The sequence below is a fragment of the Boleophthalmus pectinirostris genome, unplaced genomic scaffold (assembly GCF_026225935.1).
Source record: "Boleophthalmus pectinirostris isolate CB_2022bp ecotype Guang Dong unplaced genomic scaffold, ASM2622593v1 HiC_scaffold_3, whole genome shotgun sequence".
Lineage (NCBI taxonomy): Eukaryota > Metazoa > Chordata > Actinopteri > Gobiiformes > Gobiidae > Boleophthalmus > Boleophthalmus pectinirostris.
This window is the reverse complement of record NW_026571299.1, coordinates 14,983,608-14,998,978: the sequence shown is the minus strand read 5'-3', so window position 1 is coordinate 14,998,978 and position 15,371 is coordinate 14,983,608. Positions and strand designations below refer to the sequence as shown.

Below are 15,371 nucleotides of genomic sequence, written 5' to 3'. Positions count from 1 at the left end.
GGAAATAACAAGACATGTTTTCTGTTTGTAAGGACACAAGCTCCTACTTTATTGCAGCCTTTGGGATTTACTAATTGTCAATGTCTATCTCCTGTAAGGGCCTCCCCTGATGACACCCAAACCTCAGAGGGGTTTTCCTGGTAAAATAAATAAATAAATGAATAAATAAATAAACCAGGGCTGGGTCATATCGCTCATGAGTCATCATGACCTATCTTTGTTTGTTTTGAGAGTGATGAAAAGGAAATTGTAATGTTATGTGAATGAATGTGACTGTGTTTCTGCATTACACACCGCACAACTTTGAACTTACAACAATAGCTTTAAAAGTAAGCAATAATACAGGAAAGACCATGACTCTGAAGTATTTCTGTCAGTTTAACTGTTATAGTCCCAACTAAGTCAGTTCTTTCTGGTCTAATAGTGTTATTTAAAACTCTGATTAAAATCTTAACAAGCCTCAGACAGAGCTGTGCCTACAGTTAGCACCACAACCCCAGGAAATGCTGATGACTTCAGCTGCAAAGTATCAATACATTCTCTAGTTTAGGTTTGGCATCTTAAACTGCTCTTTTACTGCCAATCCGCCTTCCTCATAGCTCCAAACACCTGGATAAACTCTTAAAGGGACAGTTTGGAATTTTGGACATAGGACCTCATTTCCTAGAGTGTTGGAGACGTGTGGAGACACTTTTTAAAATATTCCATCCAGTCCTTGTTTTTGCAAAGGTCGCTGGTGCTAGGCTGGTGCTGGCCATAGTTATCCTGCCACTAAAAACAGTGTTACTCGCTCCACAAAACACCCGAAGCAAATCTATTATTACACCAGACTGTCGATGTGAATGTCTGTGTTGATAGAATAACGTCTGAAATAAAACTAACCTTGCATCGCATGAATCGGCACATGCTGAGGGACTATTTTCTCAGCAGCAGCAGCAGAATTTTACTTTGCCTGTAAGATAGGTGCTTGATGGTATCAATCCGCCGTTGCCAAGCTTTCTATCAGGAAGTACAACTCGCTGCTGCTGCTCAGACGTAAATACTTCAAATGCACAGTTGGTTTTACTTTGACACTATCGACACAGACATTTACATCGTCAGTCTGGCGTAATAATAGATTTGCTTCGGGTGTTTTGTGGAGCGAGTGACACTGTTTTTCGGGGCAGGATAACTATGGCCATTGACATGCTCTAGCCTAGCACCAGCGACCTCTGCAAATACAAGGACTGGATGGAATATTTAAAAAAGTGTCTCCTCACATCGCCAACACTCTAAGAAATGAGGTCATATGTCCAAAATTCTGGACTGTCCCTTTTATACTTGGATGCCTGTGAGTCAATGCTCTACTATCTTTTAGCCTTGGGTTGAGTTTACTAGACAGCAGTTAAATGTCAGTTATAGCCACATAAAACGTTGCCATGTTGTAGTAATGCACAGGGCATCCACATTACTAAACGTTAATCTCTGAGCACCGCTCCCTCATAAAAGTGTTTTAGCTCAAAGTGCACTTAAACTGCAAATGAACTTCCTATAGTGTAATGTTTAACAGCAGGAAGTCAGGGCTGAACTATTTGGAAAAAATATCTAGCTGGAGTTTTTCCGACAGCATTGAAGGTGCACTGGGTAACTTTTCTGATGGAAGAGCATTGCTGAAATGTCCGTCAGGCAGGTGATGATACTAGGCCAGGTTCGAGGTCAGATCTGTGGATAAGTGACCCTGCCCTCCGTAAGAATCCATGTTTTTCAAGACAATAAAATCCCCTGTAATTTAATAAATGCAAGTAATTTAAGTTTAATACAATACTGTGGAGCGGTCTGACCCTCCCCCCAAATGTTACACAGTGCCCCTATAGGACTACTATTACATTCGTGTTGTATGTTTTAATAATGGGTTTCTGTTCAAGATTCACATTTAAAACACTTTTACACAATGCAGAATTGATTTTAATCCTGAAATATGAACTGACAAACTAATACAAGAATCACATGCACAATACCAGTAGAAAGTTGGGGCACACCCTCTTAGTCAATCTTTTTTTTGTTTTGTTTATTATAATGCATAGCATCACATATGTGTTGCACAATATGGAATTATGTAACGAAGAAAAAACTTTAAATAAATATAAATATCTTCAAAGTAGCCACCCTTTGCTTTGTTGACAGTGCTGCAAACCCTTGACCTACTTTCTGTCAGGGTCAAGGGATGTCAAAAGTGCAAAGCAGTGATCAAAGCAAAGGGTGACTCCCGGTATTTAAAAAATAGGTTCTGAGTTATTTTGAGTTTATTTTTTGTTTACTACATTCCGTATGTGTTCACTCACAGTTTTGAAGCTTTCAGTGAGAATCTATAGTATAAATAATCATGGAAATAAAGAATAAAAAATAAAAAATAATAAATAAAAATTAAAAAGTGTCCCAAGTTTTGATTGGTGGTGACTTTCTATGCAGAATAAGATATTGAAGTTTAGACATGTCAAACTCAGGCTCGGGGCCCAAATTTGGCCCACGATATGATCTTGCGGGCCAAATATAATTATATCAAATATGTATTGGTGCTGGCCCGCCGGCTACAGATAGGCTATAGACATTATTTATTTAAAATGTTGTTATTATTTTATATTCTGCTTGTTCTGGATTCAATGTTCAAGCAAAACTATTATTAAACATTTATTTTAATAAGAAAAAGTTTAACATTACATATCTTGAAAGAAGAGAAAACATGCAGATGTTGTTGAACTTTTTCAATAAATATTTATTTTAGCCCACGACTTAGTCCCAGTTTTTAATTTTGGCCCTCTGTGAATTTGAGTTTGACACCTGTGCTGTAGCTTTTTGTAGCAGAAATTATGGTACTTCAAAAATGATACATTTTGCAAGTAGCTAGTTTTCACATTTCTTTTCAATTGTGATTAATCTTCATCAATGTGAAAGCATCTGTCCAATTACAGTATATTTATTTATTCATTTCATTTTATTCTGTCTAATTTTGCACAAACCCATTCTGTATTAAGGTCAACTCAAGTGCACTTAAGGTGATGTGGTGTGTGAACTAAAATAATATTTGATTGTAATATAATCCAGATGTGAAGGAAATTGTGTTCAGTGAATTGACAATGCTTTAAATACACCTGGATAAAAACAGCCGAAGAAGTAGAACAGGTTTGTGGATTAAAAAAAAAAACAGGGAGGACAAGAACAGCAGGTAGTTTAAAAGAATCACACGTGGCTAAGTGTCAAACAAAAGAGTTTTTTTTGTATCTCGGGGTATTTTCTGTCTAAGTGATGAGAGATAATAGTTGTTTGGTTTTAAGTGTCCCATTCCCACCATAAGAAAAGCTGTACGTGCACGACTGGTACTCAAGACATTTCAGCAGCACAGGAGCTTTCACGCTTCAGTACAGCTCATTTGTTCACTCTGAAAACTGTAATTCATCCTTAGAGGGCCCACATTACACTGTTTTCCGATCTGTTATAGTGCTGTTTCCTCATCACAAACATTCCCGGAGTGGTGTTTTGTTTCATTCACACATGTTTAACACACAAACTTTGCATATTTAGGTTGAGTTGTTCTCTCAAATAGAAAACGATCTATTCAACCTTGTAATGTCATGTGGTAATACAGGAAGTGCTCCATTGTTTTTCTTTATGCCATATACATTCACTAGAATCATTTGGATCATTTCAGCCCTGGAATTTATGAATCTCTGCTGAACTAAAGGTCAAAGGTAGCTGTGAACTTGAAAACTACTGATTCATGACATCACGAGGTGTAAGGGAGCATCTTGAGCTTTGGAGATGTGGAAAGCCTAATAATAAAGGTTTACTCAAACATGTGTGAATGAAACAAAACACCACTCTGGGAATGTTTGTGATGAGAAAACAGCTTTATAACAGATTGGAAAAGAGGGTAGGAGGAGGAAACATAGGCTACGTTCAGACTGTAGGGCTTAATGCTCAATTCGGAGGCTTTTTTTTTTTTTTTGCGAGTTCATTAACATTGCCAGTTAAATACAACTTGTGATCTCCAGTGTGAATTTTAAATGCCCCAAAAGTGTCCTGCATGTGCATTGGAGGACACGACGACGTCACACAGCGAGCATGCTCAATGTTTACAGGAGTAGCCTAAACGCTGGTCTTGTCTCCCAAAATACTTCTTCGTAAAATGGACATGTTACACGCCCAAGGCCGCTTAGTTTGTTTGAGTCTTTAGCCTATGTATTTGGCTCACAGGGTCTTTATTTTTTTTGACACTGGAGCCAGGGCCACTTGTAGCCGTACTCGGCTATTTCTTTGGCAGTCATTTCAAAAACCGCCCAGTTCTGATAAGACACCTCCAATTTGGCCTGAAAACAGTGATCCCCCCAAATATTAATAAACTCGCTAAACTCACTTTCCCTTCATTGACGAGACTCCGAGCCTGATGTGTAGGTGGGAGGAATGGGACTTGCCCGTTCAGACTGAAGTCGCATGTGAAAAGATCGGATATGTATCGGTTTTAGGAGCACACATCCAAGTGGCCTGGGTCACCTTTGAAAAAATCAGATCTGTGTCATTCAGACTGTCATTAAAAGATCAAATACAGGAGCATGGGGTGAAAAAAATCGGATTTGGGTCACTTCAGGCTGCAGTCTGAACATAACCAAAACATCATGGATTAAGACTCACAAGGCTAAATTTTGCGTAATTTACTAGTAGGACATTGAAGTAACTGCTAATATGACAGTGTAGGCAAAATTGGAAAATAGCATTTCTATTTCTAATTTATGTTTAAAAAGTAAAATTCTGCATTCTGTGCTCTCATGTCACAGCAAGAAGTAAGTGTAAGTTTGTGTAGGTGTAGATTTTCACTACTAAAAACAACAGACTTAATGATTTTTTATGTTAAATTCTTTTTAATAAGACAAACAGAATTCAATCAAAAGTTTTTGGTAGATCAATTTGTGGAAAAAAAAATTATATTATTATTATTATTTTTTTTTTTTTTATATTGCCCAGTCCTAAGTGAAGCTATACTGTTTTCTCATTTATATTATGGTGGCCAGATGTCCCTATTTACCCTGGACAGTCCCAGCTTTAGCCCTCTGTCCCCTCTCCCAGTGGATTTATCCAAAACCAGTGCTTTGTCCCAGTTTAATACAAAAAATATGCCAGGTGTCCCTATTTTTGACCTATTTGATACCTGTCATCAGTAAAGAGAGGCATAAATTGTTATTTCTTTTGGTAAAATACAGAAAAGCTGCTTAGAAATGACCAAAACACAAAGAAAATGTGACTATACTACTCACATGTTAGTCGTGAATAAGTCATGAATGGGCCGAGTGTGAAACAGTTTTCCTCAGTTACACACTCATTTCACATTTTTATTATTACCAACCTCCCCAAACTGAGAGTGTCCCAGTTTTTGATTGAAAATCTGGTCACCCTAATTCATAGAGTATTCTCAGTTAAAGCAATGCCTTTCTCATGGCCTCCTTAATAAACCATTTGGTTTTGCTGCAAAGGAGAAATACATTTTTGTCAACTACATTGAAACTGCTCTGAAACTAACACGTACTTGTTTATAGTTTCTGTTTGTTATCTAGTTCTATTAAACTTGACATTTGGTCTTGTCTACACATCTTTAACGTTCCGGATGTTCCACAGTATTTCATACCATCCACCTCTGTTAGCTCCTCACACAGTTCTTCTAGGCCTGCGACATAGCTGACATACCTTCATAACACTGATATTCTGACCCAGACTTCATTTCACAGCTTTATGTAAAATGTCAACAAAGTAGTTTAAAAGGATTTAGTGAAATAACACGATTTAGGGTCATGACTCTCTGGGCTTTATTTTGGTGAAATCTTTAAATATTTGTTCAGCATGCCATCAGATTATCCTCTATCTACAGTATATGGAGGGAATAAAATAAGATCTCTTATATTTGGGTATACTGGACTTTTTGACCTCGTTTGTCTGCTGCAGTTTCATATATGGAGACGTAGATTTTTTTCTTTTTGGCTCATATAGAATGTTAAAGGTGCACTGCGCAACCTTTCTGATGAAGGATCCGCTAGTGGCGACTCTCCAGGAGGGGTGTGCATTGCCTCTAGTCTGACAATACGATACATATCATAATATCCATGTCACGATTTAATATATCATGATATATCCAGATACTAAAACTAAAACAGTATAATAATATACTGTAGTCAGTAACACCTTCAGAGATCAAAATTGTATGTATGTATAATTTATTACCTTTTTTAAATCATGAGAACAGTGAATGTAACTAAAGAATTTAAGAGAAAAATATTATAAAAAAAACTATTCAGATGCATTCTGAATAGATTCGAGAATTGCACAATGACGATATATCACTGAATCGATTTTTTTTTTTTTCTTACACCCCGACTCTCCACAGATCTGAATTGTAATGTAGCATAGTGCTGTAACCTGCTTGTTTCCCTCGTGACAGACTTAATCTATATTGTGGACTGTTCTAGACAAAGCAATAACATTTCTCTGGAGACAAGCAGGCGATGGACCCTTGACTAGACATGTTACGCAGTGCACCTTTTAATAACGTCAAAGAAGAGCTGTGCAAAGTTTAAGGCTTAGTCATTTCTAATCGTCGATCATCAGTTTGGGTCTTTTTAATAAAGTGCTCTACTGCCAATCATCTGTCAGTAAAAGCAGTCCGAACTCGACCTGGACCCAAATCCAACCCTAACTCAAGCTGCCTCACCCACAGAACCAGAGTTATGTTCAGTAACTTGAGTTTTATGCTCCTCGAAGAGTTTTAGTTTCAGAAATTGTGCGCCTGTTCAGGTTAAGATGCTCATTTTAATACAGAACTCGATGGTATTGGTATCAGATTGATATCACGATACATACCATAGTATTACATGGTATAGGGTTTAGTGGTAGCACCCATCAATGATTTACACAAACTACTTTATTTCTATTATTCTTTTTTAGTATTTTGCTCTAAAATATTGTCTTTGTGTATCGTGGTTACTGTACACACACGCACACATTTATTTAGAGCTTTTCCAGCTTCTAGTCACTCAAATCGCTTTACATCAAGGAACTACTAAAGCATTGGAGTCAGTGTTTTGCCCAAGGACACAACAGCAGTATTCGTCTGTGCTTCTGCCGCCCTCTGTTAACCTGTGTTATCTTGTGTTTCAGGTTCATTGCCAGTGCGTGTGCCCGGAGTCTCCACATCCAGGCGGGCGTAGGACGGAGAGCCCAACCCAATGCTGTCCTCGAGAAAGTGTTTACATCCATCACAAAGGTCTGCTGAAAGCCAAGTCCATATACTGAATGCAAACTGTGTCATAAAAGTACATTATATTTATTTACACTTTTACACTTTTAGGGAGGTAATTAAGTGATTTGGACAACATTTAAAATTCATTTTTAGGGAGAATTACTATGTACTATACTACTATAATTACTATATTGACTTATCGTTCAGTGTATTTTTGGGCTCAGTATTTATCGTCTGTACATTTTCTTTGCTAAAATGGTGAGATTTTAGTTGTTTTGGTTGGAATATGATAACATTTGAGCTGAGTGGAGCTGAAAACCTTGCTCTGGAGCATGCATCCTTATCACGTATTTATATTGCAACATCTGTCAGCCTGGCCTTGATGGGAATTGGTAAATACAGCTATAGGCGCCTGGCTGAGTGATAAAATGCTTTTGGACAAGACCTGATGGATGTTGAGTTGGCTGTTACAAGTGTGTAAGTGTGTTTTTCACAAGTTACAAAATCATTTTATTTACTCACTTCCAGTCATAAAACATGTTATATTTATTATTAGTACTAAAATCATTTAAGTAGCAATTGCATCTAGAGTCATTTATTTTTATTTATTGAGTTGTAGAGTAGAGGGAATTAGCCAGGCTGGTCACCATCTAGTGCCTCTGCTTTGTTTCATTTCTCTCCAGCGACTAGGTCAGGAATCAGAATTCACAAGACGATTCGCAAAATCCCCAGTGCGAGTTCTGTGTTGGCAACGATTCTCGAGATCGAGGATTTAAAGCCCGAACAAAGAGAATGTTTGGTGAATTTTATCAAGGGGAAAGACGTTATTGCCCTTCTGCCTACGGGGTTTGGGAAAAGCTTAAATATACCAGTTAGCCCCGTTAGCGGCGCATTACATACGTCACGACCAAATAGCAGCGATTGGTTATATTAAAAAAAAAAGTATCCGGCTACTTTCGAGTGAAGAAATCCTAATAATAATCCTGCTGTGAGGTCAGATGGTTTTTATGAAGTGAAATTGGCTGATGAATCAGGCTAAGAGAGAATAAGCCTGTCACCATAATTACAATATTGACTTATTATTGAATATATCAAAGTATTTATCATGTGTACTGTACAATTTCTTAGTTAAAGTGTGGAGATTTGGGTCTTTTTGTTGTACTTGTTGTAATAGTGATTTCTACTGTTTATTTGTTGTAGCTCATGCCTTTTGAATGATACTATCTATTTAAAAATGGTTTACAGGGATTATCTCATATTATTGTTATTGTATCAGCGGCCTAAAGTAGTATCATCATTTATAGCAGTGTATCTCTGTAGCGATACTGCGTGCTTCAAAATTTGTTATCGTGACAGACCTAGTGGCTAAGAATTTTTTTATTGTCATTTCAGAACCCAGACACACGGCGCCTTGATGGCCTTTCGAAGCAGCTGGACTGGGACGTGCGGAAAGTCCAGCGCTGGTTCCGACACCGCAGGAACCAGGACAAACCCAGCACGCACACCAAGTTCTGTGAGAGCATGTACGTCTGACCCCTGACCTCTGATCCCCCCAGCAGGAAAACACACACACGACACGAAACTGGGGGACAGATGTGGCTCCTGTTTGCTGTTTTAGTTCACTGCCAAAAATTTAAGCTAAGTCACAATGATCTAGATGATTTTGGTTTTTATGTGTCTTAGCACTTTGTGATTTCATTTATTTTGGTGAGGGAGTGAGAAAATGCACCCCATTGGCAGATAACATTTATTATTTTAAAGGCACATTGTGTAACTTTTCTGTGGGGGTCTGTGAAACGCTTTTCTCCATGGAGATGTTATTGTTTTGTCTGGAATGTTTCACAGTATGATATTAAACCTTTCTATCTTCATGGAGAACAAACCCTTGAGCTATAAAAATGTAATGAAATAAATGTAAGATAGAGAAGTTTAATGTCATACAGCAGAACATTCCAGGCAGAGCAATGACACAGCAGAAAAGTTGCACAATACACCTTTAAGCCAAATTAAACCGTCAGAGAGTCTAGATCAAACACTTCCAAGCTATGGCTCAGGGGCTAAATTAGGCCATCAGACCAATTTGTTTTGATCCCCCAAGCTTCCAGGTGAATTGGCCCATATTACCTCAAGAAGTATTTTTACTGCAAGTCTTTGAAAACCTACCTTAATAAAGCCAATATCAAAAATTGTATGTGCCCTAGAGCTGCTCGATTATGGAAAAAAATCATTATCACTATAATTATTTTGGTCAATATTGAAATGATGATTATTCAAACGATTTTTTTTTTTGTTACACCATGCATTTATTTAGCATTTCTTTCTCTCAAAAAACACTTTGTTATTGATAATTTCTGCGAAACTTTGAAATTGAAAATAAATATAGGCTACAAATATGTACCTTAGAGCAGTTTTGCGATGTATAAAACATAAATAAAGAATAAAATATACTTTGAACATGAAATAAAACATAGAAAAAACATAAATGTATCCAAAATAAACTATATATCCAGCTGCTCTAAAATGTCTATATTTAAAAAATAAAATAAATGTACTTATTTATATTTTTTTAAAATCCCAATATAAACTAATTGTTTCAACTCAATTATTTGAGTTTGATTTAATTAATTGCACAGTCTTAATTGCACAGCCTTAATGTGCCCTATTGAGTCTCTAACCTTGATTAAAGGACCTATGGCTCATTCTAACGTGTTAATATATCAGAATTTTTCACTGTACTGACCACCAGTCTATGACTCTTAATTAGCCCTCGGGTTTGAGTTTTGATACGTGGCTCTTGATGAAAAAAGTTTCGACATCCCTGGTCTAAATCATATCAACAATTTGGCCTACGCCAGTCAAAATACTCAAGATAAATATTCTAAAAATGAAGTTTCAACAAAATATATAATGTTACATATGTATTGCAATGTCCATATTTATATTTTGAAGAGCTTTTCATTATATAATTTTTTGAGTGTGTGTATTAATAATCTTTTTTTTTACTTTTGTTTTGTAGGTGGAGGTTTACATTTTATTTGGGTATATTTATATATGGATTGCAGTTTCTATGGCAGGTGAGTTGATTTTTGTATTCTCATAATTTTTCTTTTGCAAGTATTTTAATTAAAGCCACAGTATGTAACTTTTTTAGCCCAAAATTGACTAAAATTAAAGTTTCATACTGTACTTTTATATAGTGGTATTATCTCTCATTGTTTTATTAGTCACTGTTACTATTCTTCTAGGATCCATTATTTGTCCAGAGATGTCACTAGGCAAAATAGTCAAAATTAGATATTAAAATCCAAGCAACTGTGACTTTTCTTAAAAAAAGTACACTATGTAACTTTTCAGAGGGTCCAGAGTTTCCATGCTGATGTGATTTTGCCTGGAATGTTCCCCAGTACAGTATTAAGTGCGTCTATTTTGCATTTTTTTTCTATTGCAGATGTTTTTATTGACTAAAAATACCATGAAAAACAATCATTCTTACAATACACCGAGACGCCTCTCCATAGATCTAACCTGTTTCTTGTCCAAGTTTAGTTTTTGCTTATCTTCATGGTAATAAATGAGTTTAGCGCTTAACTGTAGGACATTCCAGGCAAAGTAATAACATTTGCATGGAGGCAAACAGTTGGTGGACCCTTCACGAGAAAAGTTACACAGTGCACCTTTCAAGTAACTAAATTGTTGATGATTAATTCACTTGAGTATGAAGAAAAGTACTGTGCAAACTGACTCCAGACAATAACATATGAAATGGCTTAGAGGGAAAAAAAGCATCTGTAAAATATCACACATACTGACTTACTGTTTAATCCACTTTTGTTTATAGACTCCGTGGCTGTGGGACACAAGGCAATGCTGGTACGGTTACCCCTATCAGGTAAAGTCATGCTTACTGCAACTATTACAATTAAACTACACTGTATTTTTTTATTTATTCCACAAAAGTCAACATTTAAAGTGCTCATATTACGGTATTTTGGGTATAAATCAAATCACAAACATACCTGGAGTTGTGTTTTGTTTCATTCACACTAGGGATGTCACAAATATCGTGAGTCTCTTTGCTTAAATTAATAGTTTTGGTGATTTTAATGTCTTTCTTTGTGATTTTAATGTCTTTCTTATTGTGTAAAGCACTTTGAATTACTTTGTGTATGAATTGTACTATTCAAATAAACCAGCCTTGCTTTGCCATGGTGCAGCATTAGGTAAAAAAACAGAGGGAACTACATAGACCATGATCCTTTGCTGTTTCAGTGCTGTTTTAATACTTCATATTATAAGAGTACCAAAGGCTTTTCGGGCTTCCCAAAGGCTTTTAAAAAGGAAAAAGTAGCATATTCACAGTTTTTCTAGTTAACCTCCACAAAATATCACAATAAATATCGAACCGTGAGATGCATAATGTGAAAATATCATGTAGAGGGATTTTGATACCGTTAACACACAGACTCTGCATATTTAGGCTGAGTTCTTCTCTCAAACAGAAAACACTTTTACAACTTGTGATGTCATGTGGTGATACTGAAAGTTCTCCACTGTGTTTTCAAACTCCATACACCTTCATTAGAATCATTTGGATAATTTCAGACTTTGGAATTGACAATCTCTTCTGAAGAAAAGGTAAAAACTTAACTCGAAAACTAGCACGTCATGACATTACAAGGTAGAACAGAGCATTTTGAGCTTTGGAGATGTAGACCGACGTGTGTGAATGAAAAAAAAACGCAACTCCAGGTGTATTTTTGAAGAGGTAACAACATTATAACATGACTTAAAGTTCACAGGAGTCAATTTTGCGTAATATAGGACCTTTAAAAATCTTTGTGCGTTAAACAAACTGCTGCCAGCCCCGTAGATAAATGGACAGTGTGTTGTTTCCATGTCTTTACTGTTGAGGAATTCAGTGTTTGGATAGAGGTTACTTTGCTTGGCTTTCTGTCACTGAAGGGGCCTGTTACATGTAAACTCTCTCTATATGTATATATATTATCAGTCGCTTCTTCCAGAAAATATGACACAAAAATTCAACAAAAACTCACTACGGTGTTTTTAAAGGTGCATTGTGTAGCTTTTCTGGTGGAGGGTCAGTGTTTCACAGTATGGCATTCAATCTTTTTATCATCATGGAGACCAAACCAGACTAAGTTACAGGTTAGATCTGTGGAGAGGCAAGCCCGCTCAGTCAGAATGCCTGTTTTTCTTGGTATTTTTTGAGCTATAAAACCACCTGTAATTGAATAAAAGTAAGGTAGATCTGTTTAATGTCATACTGTGAAACATTCTAGGCAAAGCAATAACATCTCCATGGACACTCCACCAGAAAAGTTGCACAGTCCACCTTTAAGAGAGAGAAAGTTGTTGTATTCTTGTCAGTAAATTATAGTGTTTGGAGAGCTTGTAACTTGTAGTGTTCTCATAGATTGTATCTGCATGGGAAAGTGAATGCACATGATAGTCATTTTGACAAGAAGTAGAGCTTTGTGCTTGGGTACATAGGCTGGGTCATGCTAGTTTAATTATTTCATGTACTGTACTTATTATGTGTACAGCAAAAGGGCACATGGCAACAGACAGAGGAAGTAAGTCAAATGGCACAGCAGGTTAGAGCAGTGTTTGTATTTCAACATTCATGTCAACCAGACCTGCGTGATATTAGAAAAAAACTAACAAGCAAATAATGTTGAGTGTTACTAAGTTCATTATTAAAGGTCCTGTATTACACAAGCAAGCTTTGTGTTGCATTTTTTGGATGAAAAGCGCTCTATAAATAAAGTTTGACTGATTGATCGATTTAAGCTTTAAGCCATGTTAGAATGTTGTTACATCCACATACCGGGAATTGTGGTTTGTTTCATTCACACATGTTTGAGTAATCCTTTGTTATTTGTCTATCTATATCTCCAATCTCATCTCATGAAGCGGTAGTTTTCAAGTTAACAGCTACAATTCACTTTTAGTTCAACAGAGATTAGAAAATCCAGGGCTGAAATGATTAAAAATGATTGTAGTGATGGTGTGTGGAGATTAAAAGCACACTGGAGCATTATCACATGACATCACAGGGTGGAAGAGAGCGTTTTCAGTTTGAGAGAAGAGCTCTGCAGGGTTTGTGTGTTTAAACATGTGAATGAAACAAAACGCAACTCCAGGTATGTTTTTTGATGAGAAACAGCAGTATAACATAGATCAGAACACTGAGTAATATCGACCCTTTAAACGATGACATGAGCTGATCAAGATTTACTTATCAAAACAGGATAAGATAATGATGAGAGATCACTGTCACAAACACATCCAGGAGCTTTGTTTGACAGAAGACTGAAATATGAGCCTCTGGTTATCTAACACATGAATCACATGGATGTTGCCTGTTGCATGTTAAACTACAGGTTTAGCAAGTTATGTTTTTAATAGTTAGCAGTCAGACAACAGTTTCAATCAATCAATCAGTCAATCAAACTTTATTTATAGAGCACTTTTCATTCAAAAAAATGCAACACAAAGCACTTATGTTTATTTAAAGGGCCCATATTATCACAAACATACCTGGAGTTGTGTTTTGTTTCATTCACAAGTTTAACACACAAATTCTACATATTTAAGCTGAGTTCTTCTCTGAAACCAAAAACACTGTTCCACCTTGTGATGTCATGTGGTAATATGAAGCTCTCCACTGTATTTTTAAACTGCATACACATTTGGAGAATTTTAGCCTTGGACTCTCCAAACTTTACTAAAAAAAGGTCACTGTTATTTAAACTACTGCTTCATGACATCACAGGGGGGAACAGGACATTTTGAGCTTTGGATATACAGACTAATAATAAAGAATTACACAAACAGGTGTGAATGAAATAAAACACAACTCCAGGTATGTGTTTGATGAGGTAACAACATTATAACATGACTGAAAGCTCACAGGAGTCAATTCTAGAAGGAAAGAAAAATATTAGCATTGTTATTACTCACCACTGACATAAAAATGCTTAAAAAAAACCTTAATTAAAGTATTCTTTGTTGTGGTTTCAGCCGCTGACCTCTGGGATGTACTACTTTTACGTAACACAGCTGGCTTTCTACTGTTCACTCATGTTTTCACAGTTCATCGACATAAAAAGAAAGGTAAGAATCTATGTAACATTTACTATAATTTTACAAGTTTAGTTTTCAGATGCCATTCTTTTACTCCTTCTTGAGGAATATATTTTATATGGATGTAACAATAACCGAAATATAGTGATATTGTCTCATCAAAAGTCTCACAATAATATGGTGGAACATCACAATATACTTCAATCATATTGTTATGGTGCAGCAAAAGCTAAAAAAGAGGGAACTACATAGACCATGATCCTTTGGTTTTGTCAGTCCAGACTACATGGAAGAAATATAACTTTTTCAAGGCTTTTAAAAGGAAAAAGTAGCATATTCACAATTTTGTTCCACCACAGATATCGCAATAAATACTGTACTGTGAGATGTATATCGTGAAAATATCATATCTAGAGTTTTGGATATTGTTAGATCCCTTTATATTGTACCTTGTAGTAGTACTTTTACTAAAAGTTTTGGTTTCTCTTGTGTTTGTTTTTGTTCATTTTTTTTTTCTTGCTCTTGAGTTCTACAGTAATTTTACTTTTTCTAATTTTTGTGGTCTCTCCTTTGTAAAATCCCACATAGTACAATGGAGTTGGCGCGTTAGAGTTTCCTATAATAATTTTGGAAACTGAAATGATTCCATACAGACAGGTCAGGCTAGGTGAACGAAACATACATAAATAAGATTGATTCAAAGCACCTGTTTTAAGTTTCTAACAGTGAGCAATTAGATTGGTGTGAGATGAAAAGTGCCCAAGTTTGTCAAGGTTTTTGTCAAATCTTAGTATGTTGATCATTTACAAAGAATTCATGTTTTTGTTGAATAAAAATTACTTTAGTTTAAAAGTTCATTACGAAACTGTTCCGGTGATTGGTCTGTCAAATGTTTTTCTCCATGGAGATGTTATTGCTTTGTCTGGAATGTTTTACAATATGGTATGAAACTTTTATTATCTTCATGGAGACCAAACCAGACCAAGTTATAGGCCAGAGGCAAAAC

General features: G+C 36.1%; 1 protein-coding gene across 1 annotated transcript in view; it reads left to right on the top strand.

Moving 5' to 3' along the window:
- cers5 (ceramide synthase 5) overlaps positions 1-15,371 on the top strand; it is a 56,011-nt gene that overhangs the window by 13,774 nt on the left and 26,866 nt on the right. The window contains exons 2-6 of the mRNA XM_020920000.2: positions 7,177-7,282; positions 8,651-8,781; positions 10,275-10,332; positions 11,097-11,147; positions 14,303-14,395. Of these exons, the coding sequence (XP_020775659.1) occupies positions 7,177-7,282; positions 8,651-8,781; positions 10,275-10,332; positions 11,097-11,147; positions 14,303-14,395 (439 nt within the window). The remainder of the gene's footprint in view (positions 1-7,176; positions 7,283-8,650; positions 8,782-10,274; positions 10,333-11,096; positions 11,148-14,302; positions 14,396-15,371) is intronic.